The following is a 27,930-nucleotide window of genomic DNA, read 5'->3' as shown; positions in this document are numbered from 1 at the left end:
CTGCAGGATAGCATTATACTCTTAATGATTGGATATGATTATAGCACTTCACATGTGGGGATCTGTTCATGATACGGACCAAAGAATATCAGTTATAAGTTTTGTGGAGAAAGAATAAAACTGTGTTTTCCATATTGATATATCCAACTAAATTAATATAATACTTACAATCTTTACTGTAATAATTACATATAATAAGATCACCATTGGTTAAAGCTCTTGTACATTTTGTTGATATGGAGGGAGGAATCTCTGTACATCAAAACCACAAGAGTCAAAACTACTGTAAGCATGTGACCCAAAATGTAATAAGCAAGCTTAAGGGGGAAAGTGAGTTTGCTAAGGAGGTAAGAGGTGGAGACAGCAAAGCTTGGTCACTGGAGCAGGAACACAGACATGATAGTGAGTTTGTGGTTAGAACAGTGAATACCTAAAATCATTAAATAGTTTGTAAATCAGGGTGAATAAATTTTTAAAACATGTAAAGAACAGCCTTTTTATTTAAATCATAAGATAGAATTGGCAACAGAATTGACGGTAAAACACCAAAGACTTCATAGACTTCAAAAAAGGTTGTATGAGTCATTTAGATAAGGGGATATTGAATTTAAAATTTTAGTGTTTCTAGATTTAAAGTCAAGAGTACCTAATTTTCTTACCTCTGGTTAAATATTCTTTCCCTAAAATCCTATACGTTTTCAGTAATATTTATTTAAAAATAGAAAGCAAAACCGAGAAACAAAGGTGAGTGTCTCAGATAATGAAATCATGCTTTGTATGTAATATAAAAAATGCTTTGTATGTGATGTCAAATAAGGACATTATTTTTTATTTTGGTTTTAGTTTCTCCATAATTTTAATAAACCACATTTTTAATAAAAACCTAGAGTAGGACATATTTAAAACAGTTTTACATATAATTTTCTTAAGAGAAATCAACAGAAATACTGAGGCAGTTTTTGTGCATTTACATAATTTCTATAAACTAAAATTTTATTTATTAAATTATGGATCATTGCTAGGTTATATTGCAAGTTTTTTATTAGGTAACAGTGAAAACACATTACTGTGTGCCTCTTAATAAATTGAGTACGGTTTCTTTAGTAGATAGAAATATTTTCATGTTATTTCCAATTAAATTTTTTGTTCAAATGAATTATGAACAGCTAAATTACTAGATTTATCCATTGTTTGTCATCATGGTATCAAATTTCAAAGCAATTTAAAATCTGCTTTTTCCCTATTTTAAGTTTGGCTTTTGTTTTGTTTTTCAGAGCTACATTCATGGAAGCAGCCAAGCTCAGTTCGTAGCAGAATCACATATTATTCTGGTACTAAGTATCCTTAAAGCTGTTGATGGATTGAAAAGGACAGATTAAGGTTGCCTGCTATGTATCAGTTGAAATTTTTCCTAACAATACATATGAATGCTAAAATTTTAAACTTTATTATGTGACTAATTTTGTAATTTCTGTGCTATTTCCTATAACAGTGTGTATATTAATATAAATTTATAACTGAAATTTCATAGTATAGATTTTAGCTCTGTGTTGACTGTATCATCTCTAAATAGAACTTTATGTGTGACATTTGTATACTTTTTAAAATATTTCATTAAAGCACAATGATTACAAAGATTGCTGTTTTAAACATATATACCTTCTTACAGCCAGGCGTGTGAGCAAGAGACTTCTCTGCATCGTTCTCTTCTGAGAGCTTGCTTTTAAGTCTCTGGATGTTGGCCATTGATGGGATTACACACACCTGGGTTCCTCTGTCAGTACCTTCATGCATGAGGCCCGTCCAAATGTGTGGAGATGGGCCTCGAGCATGACTGTCGCTAGGTTCTGGTGGTCTCCGGGGCCCCTCGGAGGGGATGGGCTCCAGCTTCCCTCCCCACCCCAAGCAGAGCTCCTGGTGGCCGAAGACCACCGGAACCTAGCTACAGCCAAGCTCGAGGCCCCTCTCCACATGTTTGGATGGGCCTGACGCATGAAGGTACCAGTAGAGGAACCCAGGTATGTGTAATCCCATCAACGGCCAACATCCAGAGACTTAAAAGCAAGCTCCCAGAAGCGCCTGCGAGATATCTTGTAGCCTTCTTCTCCCTCTGGGAGAAACTGGCAAGCTTCTGAGAGTTTCCTGCCCAAGTGGGACAGCCTTGCAAGCTTCCCATGGTGTATTCATATGCTAAATCCAGTAACAAGCTGAATCTGGTTCCCCTGACCCTGAAAGAGCCCCCAGTGCAACATCATTGGGAGGGGCTAGTGGAGAGAGACTTCTAAGATCTCAGGAAAAGGATGAATGGAGAGGTTACTGAGCCCACTCGAGAAAATGATTAATGGGATTTCGTGATCGTGATACCTTCTTACATGCTCTTCTTAAAAGAAAAAAAAAAGTCTAATGTTAAAAACAGAGTAAGGAAACTAATCTCAGTACCTTAATTATTATGTGAGTCAGAAAAGACAATATAGAGTTTTAGACATCTCTTTTGAAACATTTTATACTTGTTTTAATTAGATAACAAAGTAAAATAAGCAACTTATTTTTTGAAAGAAAGGTCAAGAAGATAGCTATATATGAAAGCTATGAGAATCAACTATCCTTTTAAAAACAAAATATAAATACATTTAGGATGAAGTAAAGTTACCTTTGTGGGCAAGTAACTATTTGGGGATCATTGATATTTGAGACTCAAAGAAATTTTTGAAGGTTAAAATTATAATGTTGTTTGGGGGCTGAAGTGATAGCACAGCGGGTAGGGCGTTTGCCTTGCACGCGGCCGACCTGGGTTTGATTCCCAGTATCCCATATGGTCCCCTGAGCACGGCCAGGGGTAATTCCTGAGTGCAGAGCCAGGAGTGACCCCTGAGCATTGCTGGGTGTGACCCAAAAACCAAAAAAAAAAAATTATAATGTTGCTTGAACATGTTGAGTCATCAGGGTTTAGTATAATTTGTAAAATCTGATTATTTTCCAGACTGTGTAGACTACTATTTAAACAACAGTCTAGATCAAATTTCTTGTATTGTATAAAACTCTGAAACCTCTTAGGAATTCTAGAATTAATCTAGGCCCAAATCCTACTTTATAGCTAGGGAAACGAAAATGCAGAAAATGTATTTGGTTTGCCTTAAGTTAGAAGACCAACTAGGTTTAGTGTTACGCTTTATTTTAAATGGTTATTGGTTGTACATAGAAATTTTGTATTTGGCATTTTATTTATAGTAGTGACAAAATTTTTCAAATGACATGTCATCTTGAAGCTCATTTTAATCGAATAGAAAAATCTCCACACATAAAAATGTTTGTATTTTTTACCCTGTTAGAGCAATGTATTTTTAAAAAAAAAATATCAGCAAGTACATGTTCAATCTTATTTGTGTACTTATTTGTGTACATTTATCCATCTTATTTGTGTACTGTGACTTGAATCCGATGTTGGTACTTAACAGTTTTGTAATTTATCATAGTGGAAGAAAGGGGTGAGAAGTGTTTTGAAGCACTGGAATTCTCAAGAAACTCAAAAACTTTCTCATTTGTAAAGTCAGATTAGCCTGGTCTGGACAAAATGAGACAGCATACATAAAGGGTAGCAGGTTCCTTTTTAAGTCCTTTCTCACTCAGTACTTTGCTTGTCCTTGATAGCATACATAATATTTACTGCTTAATTATTTCTCATTTAACAATGGTACACTGACAGTTAAATCAGTCCTGTGTTATTCATCGCAATTCACTTAATTTTTAAAGACTAATTTTTCTTACAGTAAGGCATTTTGAGTTCATCATAGTTTCCAAGAAAATAAAAAGAAAAGTTTACCTTTAAAATAAATCTTATGAATAAACATTTTATATTTCATTTTAACTAGCAGTGTCTTTCTGAAACTCACCATTTACCATCTTCCACTGTTCTCAGTATTTTTATTCTTTGAACCCTTGACCATAAACATACTTAGCTGAATTTATGCAAGTGTACATAAATATACATAGCCCATTCCTTGTTTGCTTTATTTATTCATGTGCTTTATGGTTCCAAATTCAAGGGGCAGCTTGAGAAGTATTTTTTTAATGACTGAAATTAGAAATGAATTAACATGCTGTGATCTTGATCAAAAACTACCAGATTTCTATTTTGCAACATTAGCAAGATTAATACATTTATTTATCATAGAAACCTCAGGTAAGAAAACGAAATATTTGCCAATATGTTCTGCAGTACTTTACACAGTTGCAAATATGTTTAGGGAACATCTGTTCCTCCTTATTAAATATGAACCTAGTCATACTTAAGCTTTATTTATTTATCCTAGCTTATTTATAACTTAATATACATTATGTTACTATATAATCACTGTCACTGTCACTGTCATCCCGTTGCTCATTGATTTGTTGGAGCAGGCACCAGTAATGTCTCTCATTGAGAGACTTATTGTTACTGTTTTTGGCATATCAGAGCCTGGCAAGCTACCCATGTGTATTGGATATGCCAAACAGTTACTATATAATGGTAAGAACAAATGCAGTGTTGTAACTTATTATATTTATTCATATCTTATTTGGGGGCTGTACATGGTAATTCTTAGGGATTACTTCTAGCCTACCTGGACCATATTGGTTGCCAGAGCTCAAACCTAGGTTGGCCATATGTAAGGCAAGTGCCCTATCCACTATACTACAACTCTGGCCCCTCTGGTAACTTTTTAGCTCTCATGTATTACTATATTTCTTTTTCTTTTTTCCATTTTAACTCCATAAAGTATCATTTAAAGGCAATGTTTTATTCAGGTAGCTAGGACTACCCAGCAAAAGGAATGAAAAGCTATATTGAGTCGATCATTCCATTGCCTGGTAGGAATTCTCCAAAGTTTCATTTCATAGCTCATTCATATCTAGCTGAGATTTAGAAAACAAAGAAATTCTACAGGCATTCTGCCCCAGAACGGATGACTGGTTGAGGAAACTTTGGTACATCTATACAATGGAATACTATGCAGCTGTTAGAAAAAAGGAGGTCAAGAATTTTGTAGTTAAGTGGATGGGCATGAAAAGTTTCATGCTGAGTGAAATGAGTCAGAAAGAGAGAGACAGACATAGAAAGATTGCACTCATCTATGGTATATAGAATAACAGAGTGGGAGACTAACACCCAAGAACTGTAGAAATAAGTACCAGGAGGTTGACTCCATGGCTTCGAGGCTGGCCTCACGTTCCGGGGAAAGGTCAACTCAGAGAAGCGATCACCAACTACATTGTAGTCGAAGGCCATGTGGGGGAAGGGAGTTGCGGGCTGAATGAGGGCTAGAGACTGAGCACAGCGGCCACTCAACACCTTTATTGCAAACCACAACAGCTAATTAGAGAGAGAAAACAGAAGGGAATGCCTTGCCACAGTGGCAGGGTGGGGTGGGGGGGAGATGGGATTGGGGAGGTTGGGAGGGACACTGGGTTTACGGGTGGTGGAGAATGGGCACTGGTGAAGGGATGGGTTCCCAAACTTTGTATGAGGGAAGTATAAGCACAAAAGTGTATAAATCTGTAACTGTACCCTCACGGTGATTCTCTAATTAAAAATAAATAAATTAAAAAAAAAAAAAAGAAATTCTACAGGCATTCAGAAACCTTCCCTTTAGATTTTAGATACTGCTGCATCCTAAATTGAAAATCCCTATTCTATTCATGCTATAACTGTTACTTCATTGTACTGATATGTTGAGAAATCTTTCTTTCAATATAATGAACTCATGAAAATATTAAACACAGAAGGACTCAGTTATTTCTGGCTTTTAATTTGGCAACATCTGAGTTTTAATGTACATTTATTTCTTTAAATTATTTTTTTTTCAGAAATTATCTGTAGAGAACATTTGTCCCATTCTACTTTTGTTTTTCTCCACCTAATATTGTAACCTTAGGAGAAATTGATTGACCCAGAATTTTTGTGGCAAAAACACAACAGAAGAAATGTCTTGTATCAGAGGTTATAGATTCACATTTACTAAAAATATGTTTTTCTACCCATTAGTATTATTTTATTTTCTTACTACTTATTTATAGGGGAAGTCCTAAGAATTATTTTAGAAAAAAACTATCTTAAGACAGAATAAGTCTTTGAGTACGAATTTAATACATTTTAATATTAATGTATGTGTACTGCATATACAACCTAAAAATAACATTTAAACCTGTATTTCTTCACCATAAAAAAATTAGCTTTATTTTGTTTACATTACATCCATCCCTTTGTCTTAACATCTTGATACAAAAAATTGCTTACAAGAAGACTGATCAAAAAGAAGAAAAATTAGTAAAATTCAGCATCACAAATGTAGTTACCAATCCTCTGAGAAAGAAAAAAGTTAGGATGACTCTGCCAAGAGATGTTAAACTGTCCTCTTGCTGGTTTTTGAAGAAGAAACAATTTCTAGTAGAGATAAAGAGTGACAGGAAACACACTAAGTGTATGGCAGGTACAGAAAAAGTGAAAGGTAAATGCACAAACTGAAAAGGAAATTGATGAAACATTCTTTAATTTGAATTGTTAAAAATCAATCTTACAATGGTACTGGAGAGTTGGTCCAGTGGGAGAGGCACTTGCCTTGCAAGTAGCCGACCTAAATTCAATCAAATTATGTTCTCTGTGTACCAAGGGTACAAGATGCATGAGTATTAGACCGGTGTTACTTTCAACTGTAAAAATTCTGATTTGGCCCCTAATTCTCCATGTCCTTAAGTTCTGGATCTCAAAATGATCATGAGACAAGTTTTTGCTTGCAATATTTTAAAAATAATTTAAGATACATGTATGCATGCATTTCACTAGTTTGGGGGCTATACCCCACTATGCTCAGTGTTTACTACTATCACTATGCTCAGAGGTCATTTTTAGTGATTCTTGGTGGACCACTGGGCGCAGATTGAAATGAAGTTGGCCTTAGCCAGGCAAATTCCTTAGACCCTAGACTCTCTCCAGTGGGATGCATATATTCTTAAAGATATCACATTGCCTTTTCCTAGAAGAACACTTGTTTTCCATTCATTGCTAAAGTATGATTTCATTCCACATTTGTTTTTGATCTGTAAAAGGGGATAAATGTTTCTTTTAATGTATTATATCCAACAAAAATACTACAGAAGAAAATTAATGATGGATGCAAGTTGAAAATAATTTTAGATTTAGATCCCTTTATGACTTCTATTATGCACTAACATTTTTCTTTTAACTTCTGTATAATCATTTATCTTTAAATTGACAATCCTGATTTTCTTCCTAGGAGCAATAGTATACTTAACATGGTGTGCAACTGAAAATGACTTATAATATAATGCATATATATTTGTTACTAGCTCAGTGGGATGCTCAGTGCCTCTGGTTATTTTATATGATTTACATCAGTAGGAACTTCTGTTTTGTGTAGGATCATGTAAATATTTTTACTTGTTTAAGCAGTAAGAAGGTGATTGACAAAACCAGTAGAGAAATACAGTGGATAAAGTATTTATTTATGTAGTACTAAACATGTAAATACATGTGCAATGTAGGGCAACATAGGCTTCTTTAGCCAAAATGTTGTTTTGATTGATACAATGAAACTTCAGTTAAATAAGTTAACATTAACAGTTGAAAGGTATCTTTATATAAAGAGAGATTTGGTGAGTTTATATTCATTTTAATTTAATTCATATAGCTAATTACAGCTGTAAAATATAAAGTGGATTCAAAGCTCATTTCTTATGAAAGCCAAAAAAGCATGCTATTGAAGGAAACTTCCTTGTAAGGATAAGATTACTGGTTTCCTGCCCTTCCTGTTTTCTAATTAAATAGTTTACTTGAGATTTATGTACATTTGTCTAATAATCCTTTTAAGTTAAAATTTTAAGATTGTATACATGAGGGTTTACAAAATTCTTAATACTGTATATTCAAATAAAAATAAAATAAAGTCTTCCAAATATTAGATACAATCTTTGATACTGTTTTAGGTCCTTGATAGTATTGGAGGCCAAATCCAGCCTGTTGTTTTAGTAAATATATGCTTATTAGATCACATCTCTACGTGTTATCTAAGATTACTTTGCACTACCACATTGGATTGAGTACTAAGAGTAGTAGTACATCTTGCAAAGCCAAAATTATGTACTTGCTGCTGTTTTCAGAAGCCCAAATCTCGTAGGATGGCCAAATAAAAGAAACAAAATACCCAACTCATTTACTCCTGATAGTTGCTATTAACTTTTTCTTTCCTTGCAGTCTCTTCATTGTTTTTACAGACATGAAATTATATTGTCAATATGTATTAATTTTACTTCTTAAAAATTTTCTATGCCTCACAAAATTGAGCTCTTTTATTATTTCTCATTTTCATCTTACCCTGTGATAAATAAAAGAAGGATGCCTGCATTTTTATGCTTTTTCTGGTTTACAGTTTTTCTCTTCAAATGTGTAGTTTTTGATACAAGATGTTCAACCCCCCTCAACTTTAGTGACATCTGTTAAAGATATGTAGATAGAGTAAAAATCGTAACTAAAGCACTGTTTCTTCCCTTTTGGAATTAACACTGCAGTTAAGAAGACAGCAAGAAGATACAGATTAGCAATGCTATAGAAAAAGGATTAAGAAAATAGTAGCTTTTCTGGTGTCATCTGAGCAGAACCCATGAAGCATGTGAAAGAATGAGTTTCTTGGGTATATGGAGGAAGAGCTTTTTAATCAGGAGTGAAGTTCAGTGTATCTGAGCCCCAGGGTCTTGTTTCATTAAAAAATAGAATTTTGGAATAAAAAAGCAGAATAAATAAATAGCATCATATAAATGGTGTAGGTAATGGGTTCGCAGGCCTGATCTGTGTGGCCTTGAGCTCATTTTGAGATCTTCAGAGTTTACTAGTGATAGCAAGTTGTAGTGGACTGGGAAGCAAAAGTACAAAATGAACTCTGAATATATATATATATATATATATATATATATATATATGTTAAACTTATTTTCTATTCAAAATGTAGCACTGTAGCACTGTCATCCCATTGTTCATCGATTTGCTCGAGCAGGCACCAGTAACGTCTCCATTGTAAGACTTCTTGTTAATGTTTTTGGCATATCAAATACGCCACAGGTAGCTTGCCAGGCTCTGCCGTGCAGGCGGGATACTCTTAGTAACTTGCTGAGCTCTCCGAGAGGGACAAGAATCAACCCGGGTCAGCCGTGTTCAAGGCAAACACCCTATCCACTGTGCTATCACTCCAGTCCATTCAAAATGTATCTGAATAAAACTAATGCATAATCATATGTTAAATAGGAATTTTTCTAACAGGTTTTGAGAACCTATATTACTCATATCTACTATAGAAGTCCAAGAAATTGAGCTTTTGAATTGAACCTTAAAATGTCTTAGGAACTTAAGTTTCTGGTTCACTTGAAAAGTAAAGCTGTTTCAGTACACAAAGGACAGTAATTTCATATAAGAAAGGAATAAGTTGTGTTTACCTTGGTTGATTTTTTTTCTTTTTGGGTCACACATGGCGATGCACAGGGGTTACTCCTGGCTCTGCACTCAGGAATTACCCCTGGCAGTGCTCAGGGGACCATATGGGATGCTGGGATTCAAACCCAGGTTGGCCGTGTGCAAGGCAAACGCCCTACCTGCTGTGCTATCACTCCAGCCCCTACCTTGGTTGATTTTTAATTTAACCATTCTATTATAGAACAGAGTGTTTTAATATAGAAAATTAATAGATAGTATTTGCATCTATTTCTGCCATTTCCTTGACAACTACTGTAGATGCTGCCATCACCATGGGGATGGTTCTTCTAAATGAAGCAGCAACGTCCAAAGGAGATGTTGGTAAAAGACGAAGTAAGTCTGTATTTGCTATGTCTTTAATTTTCCTTCTGTATTAATTCATGTGTAACAAATAAAAAGATATGTAAAAGACCTTTGTAACAAGATACAGTCTGGCTAGAGGAAGATTCGGGATTCCTTGTTTCTGTTTTTGACTAATGCTCCACTTTATTTTTTAATTTCTTTGATGTGTGTGGGTACAACTACTTGGAAGTTTATTTCTTGAGAAATGCTCATTTTTCTGTGCAATTGCGTATAATGGAAACTTATTGGAGTTTCCTAATCCATCTGATCAAGTTAAATTCTGTAGTAATTTAAAACATAAGGAAGAAACGGAAATTCTGAAGCCAGAATCTTCTGAGATTTTATTGGCAAGTGACCTCCTATTTTATCAGTTATGCAGTCAAAGGGGACAGAGGAATTTTCCCTATGGGTATTGTAACATGAAATATAATATTTTACAATTACATCAAACCTCCAAACATTTATTAATATTTTTATTTTTTAACTTCATTTTCATAAAGTTGTTCACAGTAATGGAGTACATTCAATATTTCAACACTAGTCCCACCACCATTACACTTTCCCGCCACCATTATTTTGAATTTTCCTGCCACAACTCAAACCTGCTGAATAGGCAGATGCTAGATGATTTATTTTGTATTGCTTGTTATGACTAGCATGAGAATTTTAAAATTTTAGATAATTAGGGTCTGGAGAAATCTCTGCAGTGAACTGCTCTGTTCCAAAATTCTTTTTTGTGTCTCTGGATCATGGCTGTTAAGGAGCTTAAATAGCAGCCGGGGGCATTTTGTGGTCATTGACCTCCAGGGTCCCATCTCCCCTATGATGAGAAAACCTGCCCATCCCCTGTCCCTTGAGGTCTAGAGTGTACAACCACTGAACCCGAGTACCTGGACTTTTCATTGGGTTCTGTAAGTTGGCGGCTGCTGGGATTGTTAGGGGGCAGGTGGCGGGAAGGCTCCTGCTCCCGTCTGAGGAACCCCAGTGAGATTGGTCTGGTGCAAGGTCTGGAGGCATTTCTGCAGTGAGCTGCTAGGTTCCATGATCCTTTTGTGTGTCTCTGGATCATGGCCCTTTTTAATATTTTTAAGGGAATCATCTATTGATCCTGTTTTTTTCTAGGTTCTTCACTTTACACTTGCTATTTCAATATCCATCAACAAATTCTAGCTATAATCACATATATATGAAAAAACTTTGTTTTATCCATTGATTCTACAGGGACTTTAAAGAAAAAAATTTCATGGTATACATAGTAATAGAGCTTGGAACCAAAAAGATGATAGTCTATATGGAGAGACACAGATTACGAAGAGAAGGAGACATCTTAGATTCAATATTTTCAACTACAACCATTTTATATATGTGATTCATTATTATAACTCCACCAAACATATAACTAAAATTTAGGAAATTCTTTGATTTTCTCTGAACGCTTTTTAAAACACAGAATTTGGGGACAGATAGTAAAGTGGATAGGGTTCTTTCCTTGCATGTGGTATAACTGGATTCATTCCAAGCACCACATATGGTTCCCTGAACACCGTGAATACATGAGCGCAGAACCAAGAGAAATCCCTGAGCATCAGCAGATGTCGTTCCAAAAAAGCATAAACAAAAAGCCCACAGAATTTATATATGAAGTACATGGATAGTCTAGGATTACATGTATTAACTGAATCATACTTTTCTAAGTACTCAATCTCAGAGTATTGTGAATGTAATACAGTTTATTCTTCCTTTTATTTTCTTTCATGATGCCCTAATTGTAAATTAGCTACATTAGAAATGAATATGTTACTTTACTAATTATTGCTGAATTTTATTTTATAATGCATAATTTAAATGAACAATGTTATATCCCTGGAACTGACAGATGTATGAGAACAAAGTTACTTATATATTTATCATATACATATTCATGTATTTATCATATTATATCTTTTTATATTAAAATAGGCAATAGTAGGAAATGTGTAGATTTCTTTTCCTCTTGCCATACTTAGCACAACAGCTTCTTCCCAAACAAAAGTATTTATGAGTGTCTGATATAGAGAAAGATGCCTAGAAAATGCATTTTAACGATTCCTTCTTTAAATTTAGTGACTTATTTTTGAGATAGTAAAACTACCATATTATTATTCAGATTAGAATGTTTTGTGTTGTCATAGTATTTTCTTCTTAAAGAATGCTCTCTTGGATGGGTTGCAGTGATTTATTTGGTAATTACTTCTCAGTCCTTTCCCTTGCAAGTATTTGCAAGCATTATTTTGTATCCTCCGTATAGAATTTATAAATTGTTTTAATCTTGTTATTCTAATTGAGCATAACCCAGTGAAGACACTCCAAGCGACAGAGAAATGTTTTATACAGCTCCAGAGAGACATTTTTTAAAACATAAGGAAGAGATAAGCATTTGAGAAGGTATAATGTGGGAAGATCTAATGTAAAGCATTATGTAATTTTAAGGTTTTTATAGTGTAGTAAGCAAATTAAACAGGCCAGGCCTAGTACTTGATAGCTGCTGTAGATATATATTTTACAGTTTTCAGGGTGGTTTTATGCTATAATAGTCAACAACAGAGTTTCTTTGCTTTATTTTCTGCCAGTGCTTTGTTTGAAGCCCAGGTATTAAGTGTTTTCAGATATGTCACAAAAACTACTATTTAAAGGCTTACAGAAGTTGAATTCAGAACTTAGAAAATGATAGCACTTCTATAGAGCTGAATAAAAGTGACAGATTTCTATACCTTATTTTGACAATGCTATATCTCATCTATTTCCAGAATTGTTACTAATCCTGGTCTCATATCATTTTATATGTTCAATGAATATAAATTTACTCTGTAACATATAGAAATTTATTTTCCTTAATTTTTTCTGCCAACTTAAGTTTAATCTCTTCTCTTCCTGGTGCTCTCTAATTATTTCAGATATTCTTATGATTTTTTTTAAAGAATCCTCTGAAACTAATAAAAGGAAATGTGCAAGATTTTTTTGTTTTCTGAAATATTTAGATACATCACTTAAGAGATAACTGATCTCTACTCATGTGTAGAATAGATTTGATCAAGTTCTTTTACTTCATATTCATTTAGTATATAGATACCTGATTTTAATTGGCTCTAATTTTTAAGCATTTAAATCCACTTTAAAATGGGAGTGAATCTTGTTTAAATGTTTATATTTCATTTAATACTCCTGTTATAAAGGGGAAGGGAGGGAGGGTAAGAGTAATTTTGCTATTATAACCTTGCCTGGGAAAAATGCATCACAGCATAACACTTCCTATTGTAGCATGTGACCTCTGTTCCTTTGTAAAAGCAAATAATTCCTGACAATATTGCCTGCTATTTAGAGGGATTTTTTCCCCCATTTCAGCTTTTATGGAATCCATATTTTTCTCATTCCTGAAGCTTTATTCCTAGCCTTCTGTACACTGGACTAAACTAATTTTAAGTAACAATCTCTTACTGAGGCAATAATCAAGAATTATATTTATTTGTAAATATTGCATGGCAACTGAAAAGAAAATTATATTTAGCATTCTAATAATGCAAATGTCTCTGCTAATATATCAAATGCTTTATAATGCAGGGCCTGATAATCTTGTTTGTGGTTTATCTCATATTTTGTTTTGTTCTGAATCCCCCTGGGGCATTTTAGTACTTCTAGGAACTCTATAAGAGAAGAAAACTGCTAGAAGACCTAGACAGGTCACCTTTCTTATTTTCATACCCCATATAATTTATTTTCATTGAGAAGAATAAGAAAATAATAAATACTTTGCATGTTGGATTATCTGGCTTGTTGTATCTGTATGTGCCATGAGCGATTAAATGTGAGTATACCATAATAATTAAATGTTTATACAAATAAACATTTGGCTTGCATATTTAGAAAACTAATGATATTTTCTTGTCTCTTTCTAGTAATTTGCCTAGTAGGATTAGGCCTGGTGGTCTTCTTCTTCAGCTTTCTACTTTCAATATTCCGTTCCAAGTACCATGGCTATCCTTATAGGTAATATCATAATACTAAAATGTTTAAATATTTTAACTTAGAAAAAATATAATTCCAAAGTTTATATGTTAAATATTAAATTTATTTTCTAAGTAGCTATCTCATTTGATGAGTAATTGTAATCTCCATTAAATAAGTTTTGGAGTACTGATCATGTGTTTAGAATAAATTAAGAAATGAGTCATAATCTCTATTCTTAAGTATATTGTCATTTTAGAGATACATCTTATATATCTATGTAAACGAGTTTTGAGTCATGCAGTATTAAAACTTCTTTTCTTAATTTGCTTACCACAATTTTTACTTCATCTAAAATATTTGTCTCATATAATCTGCTACTCAGTGTCTAAAAAACTTTGCATTATCTTTTGAATTCTTCCAAGTTTTAGTTCTTTCAAGAAAAGCCAATTTGAAAATGGAAAACTAATAATAAAAATAATCATGGATCACTACAAGCTCTAGTAATGATTAGCTCATAAGATCATCACTAACAAATTGTCATAATTGGATATGGAAGTATTCAAAACTGTGAAACCATGCTATAGCAAATCATACTTTTCCTAAAGCTCCCAAAATGAATGTGCTGTATTATCATTGTTCAGTTTGTGCTTTAGGCATAGGTTCAATTTAGGACATATTTCTCTCTCATCATCTCTTAATGGAAGAAATATTATCCATTCTTTTCCTTTAGGGAGTTCTAATAGTCAAACTCATCTGTCCCTCTGATGAAAGACTTAAAGGTCTTATATTCCCTTTCTTAGAGAATTTGATGACACAGAAGAGTAGAACCAGTGAGGACAGAATATAAAAGCCCATCACACCTTACATCCCCTTCATATGTGAACAATTCCGTTATTTTAAGAGAAATTTTGTACATGATAGTGGCATTACCAGAGGAACAAAATTAATCTCTAATCAGAAAAATTCTATCAAAAGAATAATACTCTTCAACCCTACGCCCATATTCTTCATGTGATTAGAAGAACATTACCAATTCTGTTCCTCCCATAGGCATTAAAAATATACAAAAATGAATTGAAAGAGTGTATGAAATCTCTGCTGTAGGATGATGTGCATTTATTATCATGAATTATACATTTCTTAAAGTATCACTTCTGCAGGCAACAAGAAAAAAATCAGTAGTTTCTTCTTTTCATTAATGATAAAAAAAATAGCTTACCAGTTTGGTTTTGAAATGATAAAATTATCAGATTAATCAATTCTACAGTTAATTAAATCCAAATTGATAAAATTATGGGTGTTCTTTCTTCACCTGCCCTAGAATGAAGAGTCATGTTCTGTAAATTAAGAAAAATAGAGATTCTCTTAAAACTATTATCCAGACTGCTGAAAGAGAACACTTTAAAACTAAACACTTTAATATGTAACATTTATTAGGTGATGAAATGCTATTTCTATATTTAAAAGAAACTACAGTAAGGAATATTGTATGGAGTGTTTGTGTCCTCAGCACTATTTAGTTGAGGGAAAATAAAGGGCAAGTTCTAGCTCCCCTTGTATGTCAGAGCGCCTAATGAGACCAGTGACTCTTTCTTTGCTTAGATTATACCCTTAATAGAACAGTATTATCACTAGGAAAAGTAAAGAAAATTTAACTAGAGAAAAAAAAATCAGGTTCCTGTTTGTGTAATAGGATGATATGACAGTTCTGATTTTCTTACATTCTGAAGTATCTTTAAGTTTGTAGTTTTCTAAAGGAGTGCTTGCCATCTTATAGTAACTCTGTAGTGCTCTAGTTCTTAACTGGGAGTAGGCATAGCAATCAACTAGGAAATTTTGTAATGGCTCCCAGGATGTGTATAGTATTTCTCAACCAGGCTCCATATTTGTGTGCCTTATTTCTGTATGACTGTGCACTGAACATTCTTATTGAGTAACTATTTCTACTTGGCCCCACTGGGCTAAATAATGAATGTGACCTGTCATCTGACACCATGGGGCTGAAAATGCAGATGAAATTTCTTACAACTCTTCACTGGAAATCATTCTGAAGAGTGGTATGTCAATATGAGATTTGGTATCATTTCAGAAGGAAACCCCTGTGAAGGAACTTCTGAAAGCAATATTAACAACTTAGCAAAGAGCTCAGAAAACAGATTTGCCAAAGAGGAATAATGTGACATCATAGAAAAACATGTAACAGGATTCTGACAGTTGTGGCAGTTCTTGGAAACACTGTGTCATTGACAGTGCTAGTATGTGACTGAGCTACTGAGTTAGTCCTTAGGCCTGTGTAAATGATTTTTTTCACTTAACTCTCTTCACAGATCACATTAAAGACTAATAATAGCTCTCCAGCCTCTTGAGAACTTCCATTGTATCTGTTTTTCTAAAGCCTGAATTTTCAGTGTAATAAGTGGCAAATCATAGAACAAGCTTCCTAAAAAATTTAGATTCTGTTTATGATTATTCAAACTCACATTCTCTTCCTTTGTCAAGTATAAGTAGCATTTATTTAAAGTTTATTTGCAGTATCCTTTTAACCTAACAAAATATGGTGTAAGAGAATTATAAAGAAAAAGTACCAGATTTGGCTTGAGGGTTTTTATTCCCTTTCATAGTCAAGAAGTGGATATATAGTTACCATAATAAAGGTGGAGAGTATTTAGAATTTTGTTTTTATTCCATTTCATAGTTTGCTTTCTGATAAAGCCATAATTTCCCCCTGAAAATATTACCTATTTCTTTGTGAAATTATAATGATAATAATGACATCAAGAGTGTTACAATTGTATATACCCTGTTAAATAAAACAAAGAATTAGCTGAATTCTGAAGCTAAGTTAAGTTCTGAAAACCCGACAGAAACATAGGGGGAAAGACATCTATTAGAGAAAAAAAGGGGGAAAATGATGCTAAATAAGAGAAAGGGGGGATAAAATAAGGAAAGAAAGAGAAGTATTTCTAGGAATAGTCAAAAGTTAAGATACTGAGAAGTATGAAAAAGATTTTTTTTCCCCACTAAAATAACCTTGAAGAAACCTGGTCAGTTATTGTAATGTTTGTTCATTGCCTTTTCAGAATCTTTCACCAGCATTTTTATAGCATTTGATTAAAAAAATGCTTGATTATATAAGATAATGACAGTTCTTAGTGAATACAATGGGATAAAATATTAAGGTATTACATAAAGAGAAAAATCTGCAAAACATTCCGTTGAGCCCATGGCTGACATTTCTACAAATGTCCATTCAGAAGTAGTGTTACCACAGAGAACCCACCATATTATACTGAGTCACAACCCTTGGGGTTCAAGAAATAAATCCTTGACATCTGCAGAATGAAAGGAGAACAATTTCTCACAGAAGTAACCATATTCTTGACTTTCAAATGAACTACAAAGACAGATACTATTTTTTAATAAAGAGAAAATACTGCTCCCAATCCACCTGTGTTAGGTAACACCTATCCACACTTTGAATAAAAAATTTCTAGAGGGCTGGAGCGATAGCACAGAGGGTAGGGCGTTTGCCATGCATGCGGCTGACCCGGGTTCAATTCCCAGCATCCCATATGGTCCCCTGAGCACCGCCAGGGATAATTCCTGAGTGCAGAGCCAGGAGTAACCCCTGTGCAGAGCCAGGTGTGACCCAAAAAGCAAAAAAAAAAAAAAATTACTAGAACCCCTTAGTAAAAATGTATATTTGAGTTTAGCACAATCTTCTAAATTAAACGTTACCTTTCGCCTTCCATCTCAATGCCAAGCTACATTACTGGCTTTGTTGCTGCTGCCCTTTTTTGCATTATTGGATGTGTTGCTGCTGTCTTCCTTTTAAGTTTCAGTGAATTCTGACTCTTTTATTAAGATGACACATTGATACACTTCACTATGTATAGAACTATCTTTAAATATTTTAAATCTTTCCATAAAATGTTTAATTTGACTTAACTATCATCTTTCATTCTTTTATATGAAGTGGTCTTTTTTTGTATTGATTTTTTTAACTTAAACATCACAAAATCTTTAATATTTTTGCATTCATTCTAGTTTTTTACACTCATTTAAAAGGTTTATTTCCTCAAACTTTTTCACAATATATTTTACAGTGTTTCATTATCAATTTTCTCATATTGTTGTTATATTTCATAAACAAATTTTCTTGATTTTTAAATACCTTGATCTGCTTGTTTCAAGCTTTATGGCCTTAGAAATGTTACTTAATTTTTCTAATATTTATTTTATCATTTGTAAACTGAAGAAAATTTTACTGATTTCATTTGACTATTGTAAGGATTATATGAGAAGCATGTAAATCATTAAACACATTGCCTACTACATAGTAAATGGCACATGATAATAAAATGTTTGATACTAATTGTTATTAATACTTATATTTTTTAAGTTAATTTATATTCAGAATAATGAATTTAGTCTTTTTTCTAAGCAGAAATATTCATTACACTGCTGATGAAATAATCATTGTTTTACAGTTATACATTTGAGTGAAAAACAGATTTCCTATAAATCTTTTGATGAATTTTAATTGGGTTTCTCAATTTCTTGAAACTACAGTATAAGAGCAACATGAAGATTTGATCTAATTAGTATCTGAGTCATAGTTCAGAAGAAGAAATTTTATTCTGGTAATAGTATTGAATTCTTTTTGTTTATTAAATAATGATTAACTTTAGGACTCGTTCCATTCATGAGAGGAGCAAAGTGGTAATGTTACCTGATAGCATTCACTTATAGATTACTACTCCCAATATTGTCCACTTGTACTTAATTTTCTTCAAAATATTTCTATAAAATATTTATTTTATTTTGTATTATTTGTACTTTAATGGGAAAAAATATGAGATATTATTATATCACTTTGCCTCCTAATAACTAAAACTATATTTAGAGACGTAGTGTGATACAATGGAAAAATATTACATTGAGAGATCAGAGTTCGAACTCATGTTACAGTATGTTTATAACATGTTGTGAACTCTGGTTCTGTAGTTACAAATCTAGGTTTTTAAAATTAGCTACTGTCTTTACTAACTTTAAGGCTTCTTCTGAGTCTTATTTTCTTCTTAATATAACTTTAACGGTGCTGGATATAGGATTAAATTTCTCATTATTTCTGCATGTTTTGCCAAAATATTTAACTTGGTTAAGTTTATTTCTCTCTCTCTTGAAACTTGAGTATTTTTCCAAATTTGTAAAGATAAACTGTATTTTTAATTTGTAGTGCCTGGAATGTTGTAGATTCTGAGAAAATATAAATTACTTAAACTACCTCTCACCTGTTCTACCCATTTTATCCCTTAATTACTCAGCATTTACAACATTACATTTTTCATTATTCATATATGTTTTATATGTTAAGTTCCTTTTCATTCTATAATATTGGAAAATATTTTAGAGAAAAGTCTCCTAGATATTTCTTTATTTTTAAATCTCTAAACTGCAATGCAGATAGTTGGTACTCTTCCTATACTTATTAATTCAATATGTTTACTCAAAACATTTTTTTATTCCTTATCTAAATGCAACAGGAGCCATTAAATAGAAACATAGTGAAAAGAAGAGTACTGGTTTGCCTCATTGTACACCTCTAGAAGATGGAATTCACATCCAAATGATACCCCAATGGAGTTGTCAGGTTGTTCCACACAATTAAACCTGTGTGTGGAATGCGGAGAGATAATTATTCCAGAAACCTGAGCTCTAAAAATACTTATTTAAATCTCAAATGAATTCTGAGCTGACTGGCATCAAAGAAAAAAAGGAAAGCGTAAATTAAGCTTCTAATGAACATAGAAACTATCTTTGTCTTTAAAAGATACTTGTAATTAATGTTGTCCTTTGTTATTTTGAGAGATGATAACAGAAAAATGAATTGACATTCAGTAAGGAAAAATACATCCACAGCTTAAAGAAAAAAAAAAAAACCTTTAAATGAGTTTTTGACAAGTATTCTAGTGAGCAAGCACAGGAAAACAAAATTGTCCAGAGTGTGGCTAAAGCAATGGTAGGGCAGTTGAGGCACTTGCCTTGCACGTGGCCAACCCAGACTATCCCCAGCATCTCCTATGGTCCCTAAGTGCAGAGCCAAGGGAAAGCCCAGAGCATCCCCAGATGTGACTCAAAAACAAACAAAAATACATAAGATGCATAGTGTATGATAAGCATATTCATTTGTACATTTAAGACACAGTTCTTTCAACTGTAGGAAAATATAAAACAATTATGAGCTGTACACACACACACACACACACACACACACGCACACACACACACACTCCCCCCAAAAAGAAAAGAAAACTGATGATCAGCCTGCAAATGTATCATTGATAAGAATTTAACAGGGAATGGGGGGACATAAAGATAGTACAGCAGGTAGGGTGCTAACCTACCTGGGTTTGATCCCTGCAACCCATTTGGTCCCTTCAAGCCCACCAGGAGTGATGGCTGAGTGCAGAGCCAGGAGTCAACCCTGAGCTCAACCAGGTGTGACCCAAAAACCAAACAAAAGTGCAAGAGAAGTTAACTAGCATTGCCTTTTTCATGCCAAAGATTTCCAGCTTTGAAGGACACAAAAGCCAAACATTTAGAGATGAGAGTGAGTAGTAGTACTGTAAAAGCACCACTGACTACCCCTCATTTTACCTAGTTAAAGAATACAGTGCTGAGTCTTATTTTCAAATGGAAATTGAATCTTAAGGATTATTTTTTCCATATTATTGTATTTCATTGTGGTGTTTTGGAAAGTGATCTGGACTTTGAGTGAGAAGATGTGATTTGGACCATGGCACTTTAAAACTGTATCCTCAGGCAAGTTTTTTTTAATCTTCTCTGAACCTCAGTTTTCCGCATCATTCAATTAATGACATTAGTCTTGTAGATAAGTTATAGCAAATATTGTTTAATAGCAGTAAGTAACTTTAACTGTGAAATCTTGTTGTTTCATCTCATGTTATTGTATTTAACTATGCAAATAAAAATTTCTAGTAATAGACTCTAACCTATAGAGTTATCCATTTGATAAAGGGTATATTTTTTAAAATAGCAAACCATATACATATGCATATACCCATCATTCAAACAAACTGTAGTTCCATTTAGTTACTTCTATTTTACTAATTTGGACAGGTGAACCCACAAAAAAAATGTAATCAGAATGCTTTCCTATCACCAACCATTTTAGATGGTTGTCATACCAACCTATTATTGCAAACATGATAGAACAAAATATATACATTTTTAAGTCAGTATTTCTGTTTCAGAAATATATACTAGGAATGGAACATCTACATAAGTTTTGTAGATGAGATAGTATTATGTGATAGTGATTTTTGTACAAAATTATTTTAATAAGGTTTTTATTCAGAACTATCCATTGCTCCCCCTCCAAAATGAGAACAAATTGCCTAAGCAAACATAAACATCAGTAGTAGCTCTAATGTGTGTGTGTATATTTCATTGTGGGAATGTCTTACTATAGCAGAAATTCCGTCTTTTAGCAATTCATTAAACATAGGGAAGTAGTTGCAAACTCCTGTGATCTAAGAGTTCCTTTCTTTTCTTTTTTTAAATTTTTTAAGTTTTATTGAATCACTGTGAGATAGTTTCAAGCTTTCATGTTTGGGTTCCTTTCTTTGCCTTTCTTACAACCCTACTCATGTTACTAGTTCTGTTGTTCTTTACAACTACCTCCATACTTAGTATCCATGTTTTTGATCATCTGTAATTATTAATTGTAATATTAGAACTCATTACTAAGTGTCTCTGAATTGGATGTGGAAAGAAGTTACTTTAGCAATAATTAAGAATTAAAAGAAGTTACTCTGTGTGGAGGCATAGAAACAAAAGCTTATGTTACTAAACATCTTTTTCCCTATTCTCAAATGATTGAATTTCTTCAGACCTTTTCTTTAGTTCATTTACACCAAAGACTTTTCCAGAAGAGATGAGCCCTTGGAATTTAGACAAAAGAGGTATAGCTAGCCAGGTACTTCTCCCTCGCATCCCTTGAGAAGGCCTATGAAAATAAAGATTAAAAACTTCGAGCGACAGTGACTGAGTTCTTCTAAAAACAAGGCCAATGAAACCTAATTGAAAATTAAACTAGTGGTCTGTCTGTACTCCATGTTTGGAAAGCGAAGCCTTTTCTCCCATCTGCACATTGACACCAGTATCTGACCTGCTGCTCCTTACTTATGGTTTTAGTAAGACATAAGAAAATTCTTACCAAAAAGGAAATTCTGCCCAGCTGAAGATGTCAGTATAGAATTTAACTAGCTCCATTAGACAGACGACATTCATGAACATTGTGTTCATGTCTTACAAAGCAACAGAATTATACTGATTAATTCACAAAACAGCAAACTTTATTAGGTATATATGATATCTAACAGGAAAGAAAAATTTTAAATTTACATTTAATATAGAAAGGTTCTCTAGTGATCACATGATAACAAATAGTGCAACACATATAACCTCTTCGGCACTTGGTTGGTTAGTTCCTCTTGTTATAAGCTGCATTTTACATGGCACACTAGACCTTTTTGGAGTGATAGCACAGCAGGTAGGGTATTTGCCTTGCATGCAGCCGACCCAGGTTCGATTCCTCTGTCCCTCTCGGAGAGCCCGGCAAGCTACCGAGAGTATCCTGCACACGCGGCAAAAGCCTGGCAAGCTACCCATGGCATATTTGTTATGCCAAAAACAGTAACAAGTCTCACAATGGAGACATTACTGGTGCCCACTTGAGCAAATCAATTAACAATGGGGCGACAGTGCAATAGTACTACAGTGCTTATTTGTGTTATTTCCCAATTGTAACATACACGTTAAATCTTGACCTTTCTGCTGATACCTCGAACCAGACCTTTCTGCGATACCACCTTACCCTCAACATGTTCAGAATCAACCTCATTTTGCTTTGAAATCTATTTCTTGTGTCTTTTCCATGTCTTTTCCCTAAGATAGTAAGGCTCAATCATGTATGATAGAAAGTTTTGAGCCATCTTACCATCATCCCTCAGCTCTCCCTGTTCTATTCCTTGTTTTGTATTCTAGTCCCACTAGTATGGTCTCAATTGATACACCAATATTTTTTCCAGAGTGTCACCTAGCCTAATTTATCTCTAAGTACAGTCATTATCCTCCATAAGCAATGACTAATTCATGCATTTTAAGATATGCATGGATTATGTTATATAAATCTGAATCAGAATCTATGCATAACTAACAGGAAAAGGAGGGAAAATTTTAGTTTTTCTTTCTAGGATGTATATATAAGCAAAATTAAGTATTACTTTCTTAATCACAACACCAGTTTCAATGGTTTGACATATAGATATACACACACATATGTATGCACACACATACTTAAATTTAGGAATAGAGTATACCATGTTTTGTGAGCTTATTTTCTTTTGTGTATGATAAGCATATCCCAGTGCCATTAGTTTTAGTCTATAAGATCTTGCTATATAAGAATTCTTATGATACCACTAACCTTTATCCCTTGAAAGTTTGCTCCCATTTGTCTGACCTAGCAGAGGACTTAGCAGGGGACTCTGTGTTTAAGCTTGCTAGTGTGAGGAAGTAAAGCCAAAGAAAACTGTTCTGAGATATTAATCCTATTCATACTTTTTGTTCACAATTTATACAGATCTGAAAGGAGTACGTTTTTAAATCCTAATCAAATTACACAGATCCAAAAGGATACTCACATCTCTGAGGACTAAGAGAAGGGAGATCTTCTTGGGATATTTGTGCAGGTTCTGGCCTGCTTTCCAAAATTTCTGGGTCTAGTCTGCTCCCTTGCAGAGTAGCCTGCCTCTTACTCTGCTATCCTCAGTAACACTGACGGTTTGCTTCAGAGTAGGCCAGTCACGATACTCATGGTGACATATCATGGAATACCGTGAACTCTACTGAGATGCATTCATGATGGAGGGTGAATAGGCATCCCGACAGGTGATCCTGAGGGGTGCAAGCAGCCACTCATCCTCTGCTGAAGCGACTGCAACACTTAATAGCACATTGCGAGTAAAAGGAATATATTTGGGTTTTGATGTTTCATTTTTAAGTTTCATCCAAAAATGTTTTATACATCTTATGAGTGAATTCTTCAAAAAGAGAGAATGGCCAAGCATAAATCTTTGAGAGTTGTGAAGGGGAAAATAAATTATCAGACCCTGACAAGAATTAGGAACTAATCTCAAGTGATGAAATCAATACAAAACACTCATATTGAAAATAACAAGTATGTTTAATAATGACATAATGAAAACAAGCGATGCCTAGCTATTGTTGTGAGAATTATACTTCATACTTTCCTAAGAAATATGTTGGTGGCCTTCCCAGCAGTATCTGGAGTGGCTCAGGGTGCCATTACCAGTAATGCTGACTGAGGGTGTTTGGGCCTGACCATTATAGCGTGCGACAGTGGTATGCTGGTGCCTTGTGACAGAGATTGAACTCAGGACCTCCCGAATGCCAGACATATATTTAAGCCCTGTGAGCTCTTTCTGACCTCAGGAAATACTTAATATAAGAACAGTTGAGTGGCTAGGGAGCTAGCACAGGGGCTAGTTGTTCATGTTTTACATGTATAGAACCCACTTTGATCCCTAGCACCACATAGTCCCCTATGAAGTACCTGCTATTGTGGCCCAGCGGTGGCGCTGGTGGTCTCCAGACAGCAGGGCCTGAGCAGCTGCACCACATCTCAGGCCTTGCATGGAATCACCAGCCCAGGTGGTTGCACATCACTGGAAAGAACCTCTGGCACCTTGAGCCCTGATAGGGAGTCCCTCCACACACACACACAAATCAAAATGTGTGAGGTGTCGGGGCCAGAGCAATAGTCTAGTGGGTAGGGCTTACATACTGCTAACCTGGGTTTGATTTTCGGCACACCATATTGTCTCCCGAGCCCCTCCAGGAGTGATCCCTGAGCACTGCCAGGTGTGACCCAAAAAGCAGAAAAAGCAAGAATGAAGATTCATAGTGTCATGGTACTATTTTTGCTTGCATGTTGGGAATAATTTTAACAGTGATGAAAGACACTCATTAGTCTGTCTCAGCTTGAGATAGGCCAGGCTTTAAGAATAACAACAAAAACGTTATGGATCCTTACAGTAAGTTTCAGTGTTGGAATTAAGTGGCACATCTATTTTGATATCATTGTTGTGAAGAATTATGTGAGTTTAACAGCCATAAATAATACTGCAGAAGTATATTGTTGGCATTCTTTATGGAGAAAGTTAGCCTCGCAGTACTTAATTATAACTTGTTATTTTGAAAAATAGGAAAAATGCCTTATTGTACTTAGCTAGATATCCATGCAGGATATTTACTTCATAATTTAATTCCTCAGATACTAGAAACAGTCATTTTAGTGTGTACTACATTTGTAATGTATAATGTATAATATCTCAACTAAAGCATGTGTGTACAAAATATAAAATATACTTTATATGTATAAACACTTTGTATCACCAGGATCATAAAATATAAGCACAGAAAAGCACTTCAGAGGTCATCTGAAATTAGTGTTCTTTTCAGTAATGAGGAAAATGTGGTTCAGAAACACAAAACAACATGTGCCTAGCATATGAATATTAGGTTTAAGCCATTAAAATTCCTTTGTTGGGGACAAAGAGATAGTGCAGCAAGTTGCGTACGTATTTTCCAGAGCACAGCTGAAGCAACCTCTGAGCACAGAGCTGGGGGTGGCACCCCTCAAAAAATGTGATTTGTCCCTAAGTTTTCCTGCCAAGTCATCTTGTGTTGTCAAGACATAGAAGAAAGCATGTTGTATGCTATCAGAAAGTTATGAAAAATAAAAGCTTAGTAAAGGATGCTTTGTTTGTCTTACAGTTTTACAAATTTGGTGTACAATGATTAAAGCTTTACTTAGGAAACATGAAAGAAACATTACCTCTGATGTTATTTTCTATGTGTGCAGTCATCTGTTAGTATTTTTTAATCAGAGTTAATGACACTTATGACTTATACATACTTTTTGGCTGCTAAATATAATGAGGTCATACTTTTCATTTTAAAAGATTGTGTGCATTTTTGTGTAAGAACATTATGGGTTGGATGGGTGAGTAATATTCTTATTAGGACCCTGAAGTGACCTACTTCCAACACTTGTTTCAATCTACCTTCTTTTTTACCCTGCATTGCCAGTTAGAATTCTCATTTAAGTGTAGTTCTGGAGCAGATTTTCTTACACTTTTTCCACTTACCACCCTTTTTGACCCCAGAAATGTTTATGCATCTCTTGATTTGTAGTTGCAGGTGTGACACTTACAGATAACAAATCAAACAGATGTCATTCAGTATAAGACTTTATATGGGAACGGACCCCACCATTTAACAAACTAGGATCTAGACATCAATGAGAGGCACATCAAAAGAAGTATTTTCCCAAAAACTTAAACCAGACAAATTCAATTTTTTATGAGCATTTTCTCTCACCGTTGATATTTTTTCAACATAGGGTGACCCTGTTACAGTAGCTAGATCAAAGATACTGCCCTATTTCTAAGAAGTAGGTTGAGATATATTATTATATGTATATATAGTAATTAAAAATTAAGTGGAAAGTAGATTCAGTTTTCTTTATTTTCAACATATTCTTTTTTTTCTTTTTCAGCTTTTTAATTAAATGAAGCCAAGTGGGATTTGCATAAAGTGAATGGTTACCGTGAAGATAGTGTTCCTGACAGTAATTTGAGTATTTTGGTTACTTTTTTGTTGTGATAACCTAGCTTATTCTTGTATGATTTTTATTGTGAGTTTTCTAGTAAATATAATTTATAGAAATGGATGGTTAAATGTAGTATTAACTCTGTAAAGAACAAAGGAAACACTGAGGTGATTTTTCAAGTTTAAATTGTATCTGTTATGAGATTGAAATAACCTTTAGGAATTCATGTTTAGGACTGTTTAGAAAAAAGAACACAATGTTAGTAAGAGAAAGCTAAAATGTTAAAGAATCTTTAAAGTTGTACAGAGATAAAGTATATGCATGAAACTGTGCCGTGTGCTGAAATTATACTGATTGTAGCTTCAGTTATAAAAGATGTGTCTGGTTACAAATAGTATTTTGTTCTTATTAATCATAAGTAGATAAGGTTGTGTGAGGACATGGAGCGGGTAAACAGTACCTATAATGTGACCCAGCCCGGGAAATGGAGATTCTCCCCAGGATATAAATATAAAGCACAGTGAACTGAATCAGCCAGCTTCAAAGGCATCAGACAATCGAAGCAACATCAAAACAAGGAATGAATTTCTTTCCAACTTTACAAATGTCCTCTGGATATCCATAATTTCAACCACAAAACTAGCTCTGACCATTTTCCCATTGTTTCTATGGAAGTTTTCATGGAATCTTTCATTAAAAAGAATGTAGCAATCTGGCCATCATTATTACATTTTGTTGTTATTACTAGGGGCAGGGTGATGGAAGAGTGGAAAGTTTGGGAAGGGTCAGAAGTTTGTGTGTTTGAGTTAATGTGCTTATTGGTTCAGGGTACCAGATTTCCCACTAGTGCCACATGCATGCCAGACTTATGCTCTAACACTGAGTTTCTGTCCCTGCCCTCCTCCATTATTTTTGTCTATCTGGTTTTACTTTATCAAGCACTTCACATAAGGTATTCTTCAGAAAAACCCCGTGCATTAGATGAAAAATTTAAAATGTTGTCATATTTGTGTACACATGAGGAAGCTAAACACAAATCAGTAAAGCATAGAGCTTATGATTGGCTTTCAAACTTTCAAACCAGAATGTTTGTTTTTTGTGGTGCTACCCTAAGAAGGATAAAAACAGGTATCTAGTTCAATAAACTCTGATTTTCTTTGACTTTGTTATCTAATTTTCTTAAGATCTGAACTTGTTTGGTTGAGAACATTGTTGGTTAGGAGTGGTAGCTGTTTCTCAAATGGGAACGCAAATGGGAGAGTCACTAAATTCCTTTGTTTCACACCATGACACCAAACACAGGAATTAAGTTGTCTATAATTTCATGGAAACAGTGAAAACAAAGCAAAGCAGAATTGGGCTG

The 27,930-nt window shown here is 34.1% G+C and overlaps 1 protein-coding gene across 3 annotated transcripts in view; it reads left to right on the top strand.

Moving 5' to 3' along the window:
- TUSC3 (tumor suppressor candidate 3) overlaps positions 1–27,728 on the top strand; it is a 182,189-nt gene extending 154,461 nt beyond the window's left edge. For 2 of the 3 annotated variants that reach the window (XM_055130383.1, XM_055130366.1), the window contains 5 exons: positions 1,275–1,338; positions 9,776–9,850; positions 13,792–13,882; positions 20,606–20,668; positions 26,514–27,728. In XM_055130383.1, coding sequence (XP_054986358.1) covers positions 1,275–1,338; positions 9,776–9,850; positions 13,792–13,882; positions 20,606–20,624 — 249 coding nt within the window. In that variant the 3' untranslated portion in view covers positions 20,625–20,668; positions 26,514–27,728. The remainder of the gene's footprint in view (positions 1–1,274; positions 1,339–9,775; positions 9,851–13,791; positions 13,883–20,605; positions 20,669–26,513) is intronic. The other variant, XM_055130373.1, reaches the window with a different exon arrangement.
- The last annotated feature ends 202 nt before the right edge of the window (positions 27,729–27,930 follow it).

The sequence above is a fragment of the Sorex araneus genome, chromosome 1 (assembly GCF_027595985.1).
Source record: "Sorex araneus isolate mSorAra2 chromosome 1, mSorAra2.pri, whole genome shotgun sequence".
Lineage (NCBI taxonomy): Eukaryota > Metazoa > Chordata > Mammalia > Eulipotyphla > Soricidae > Sorex > Sorex araneus.
Note: the sequence above shows the minus strand (reverse complement) of the source record. Positions and strands in the feature narration are given on the sequence as shown.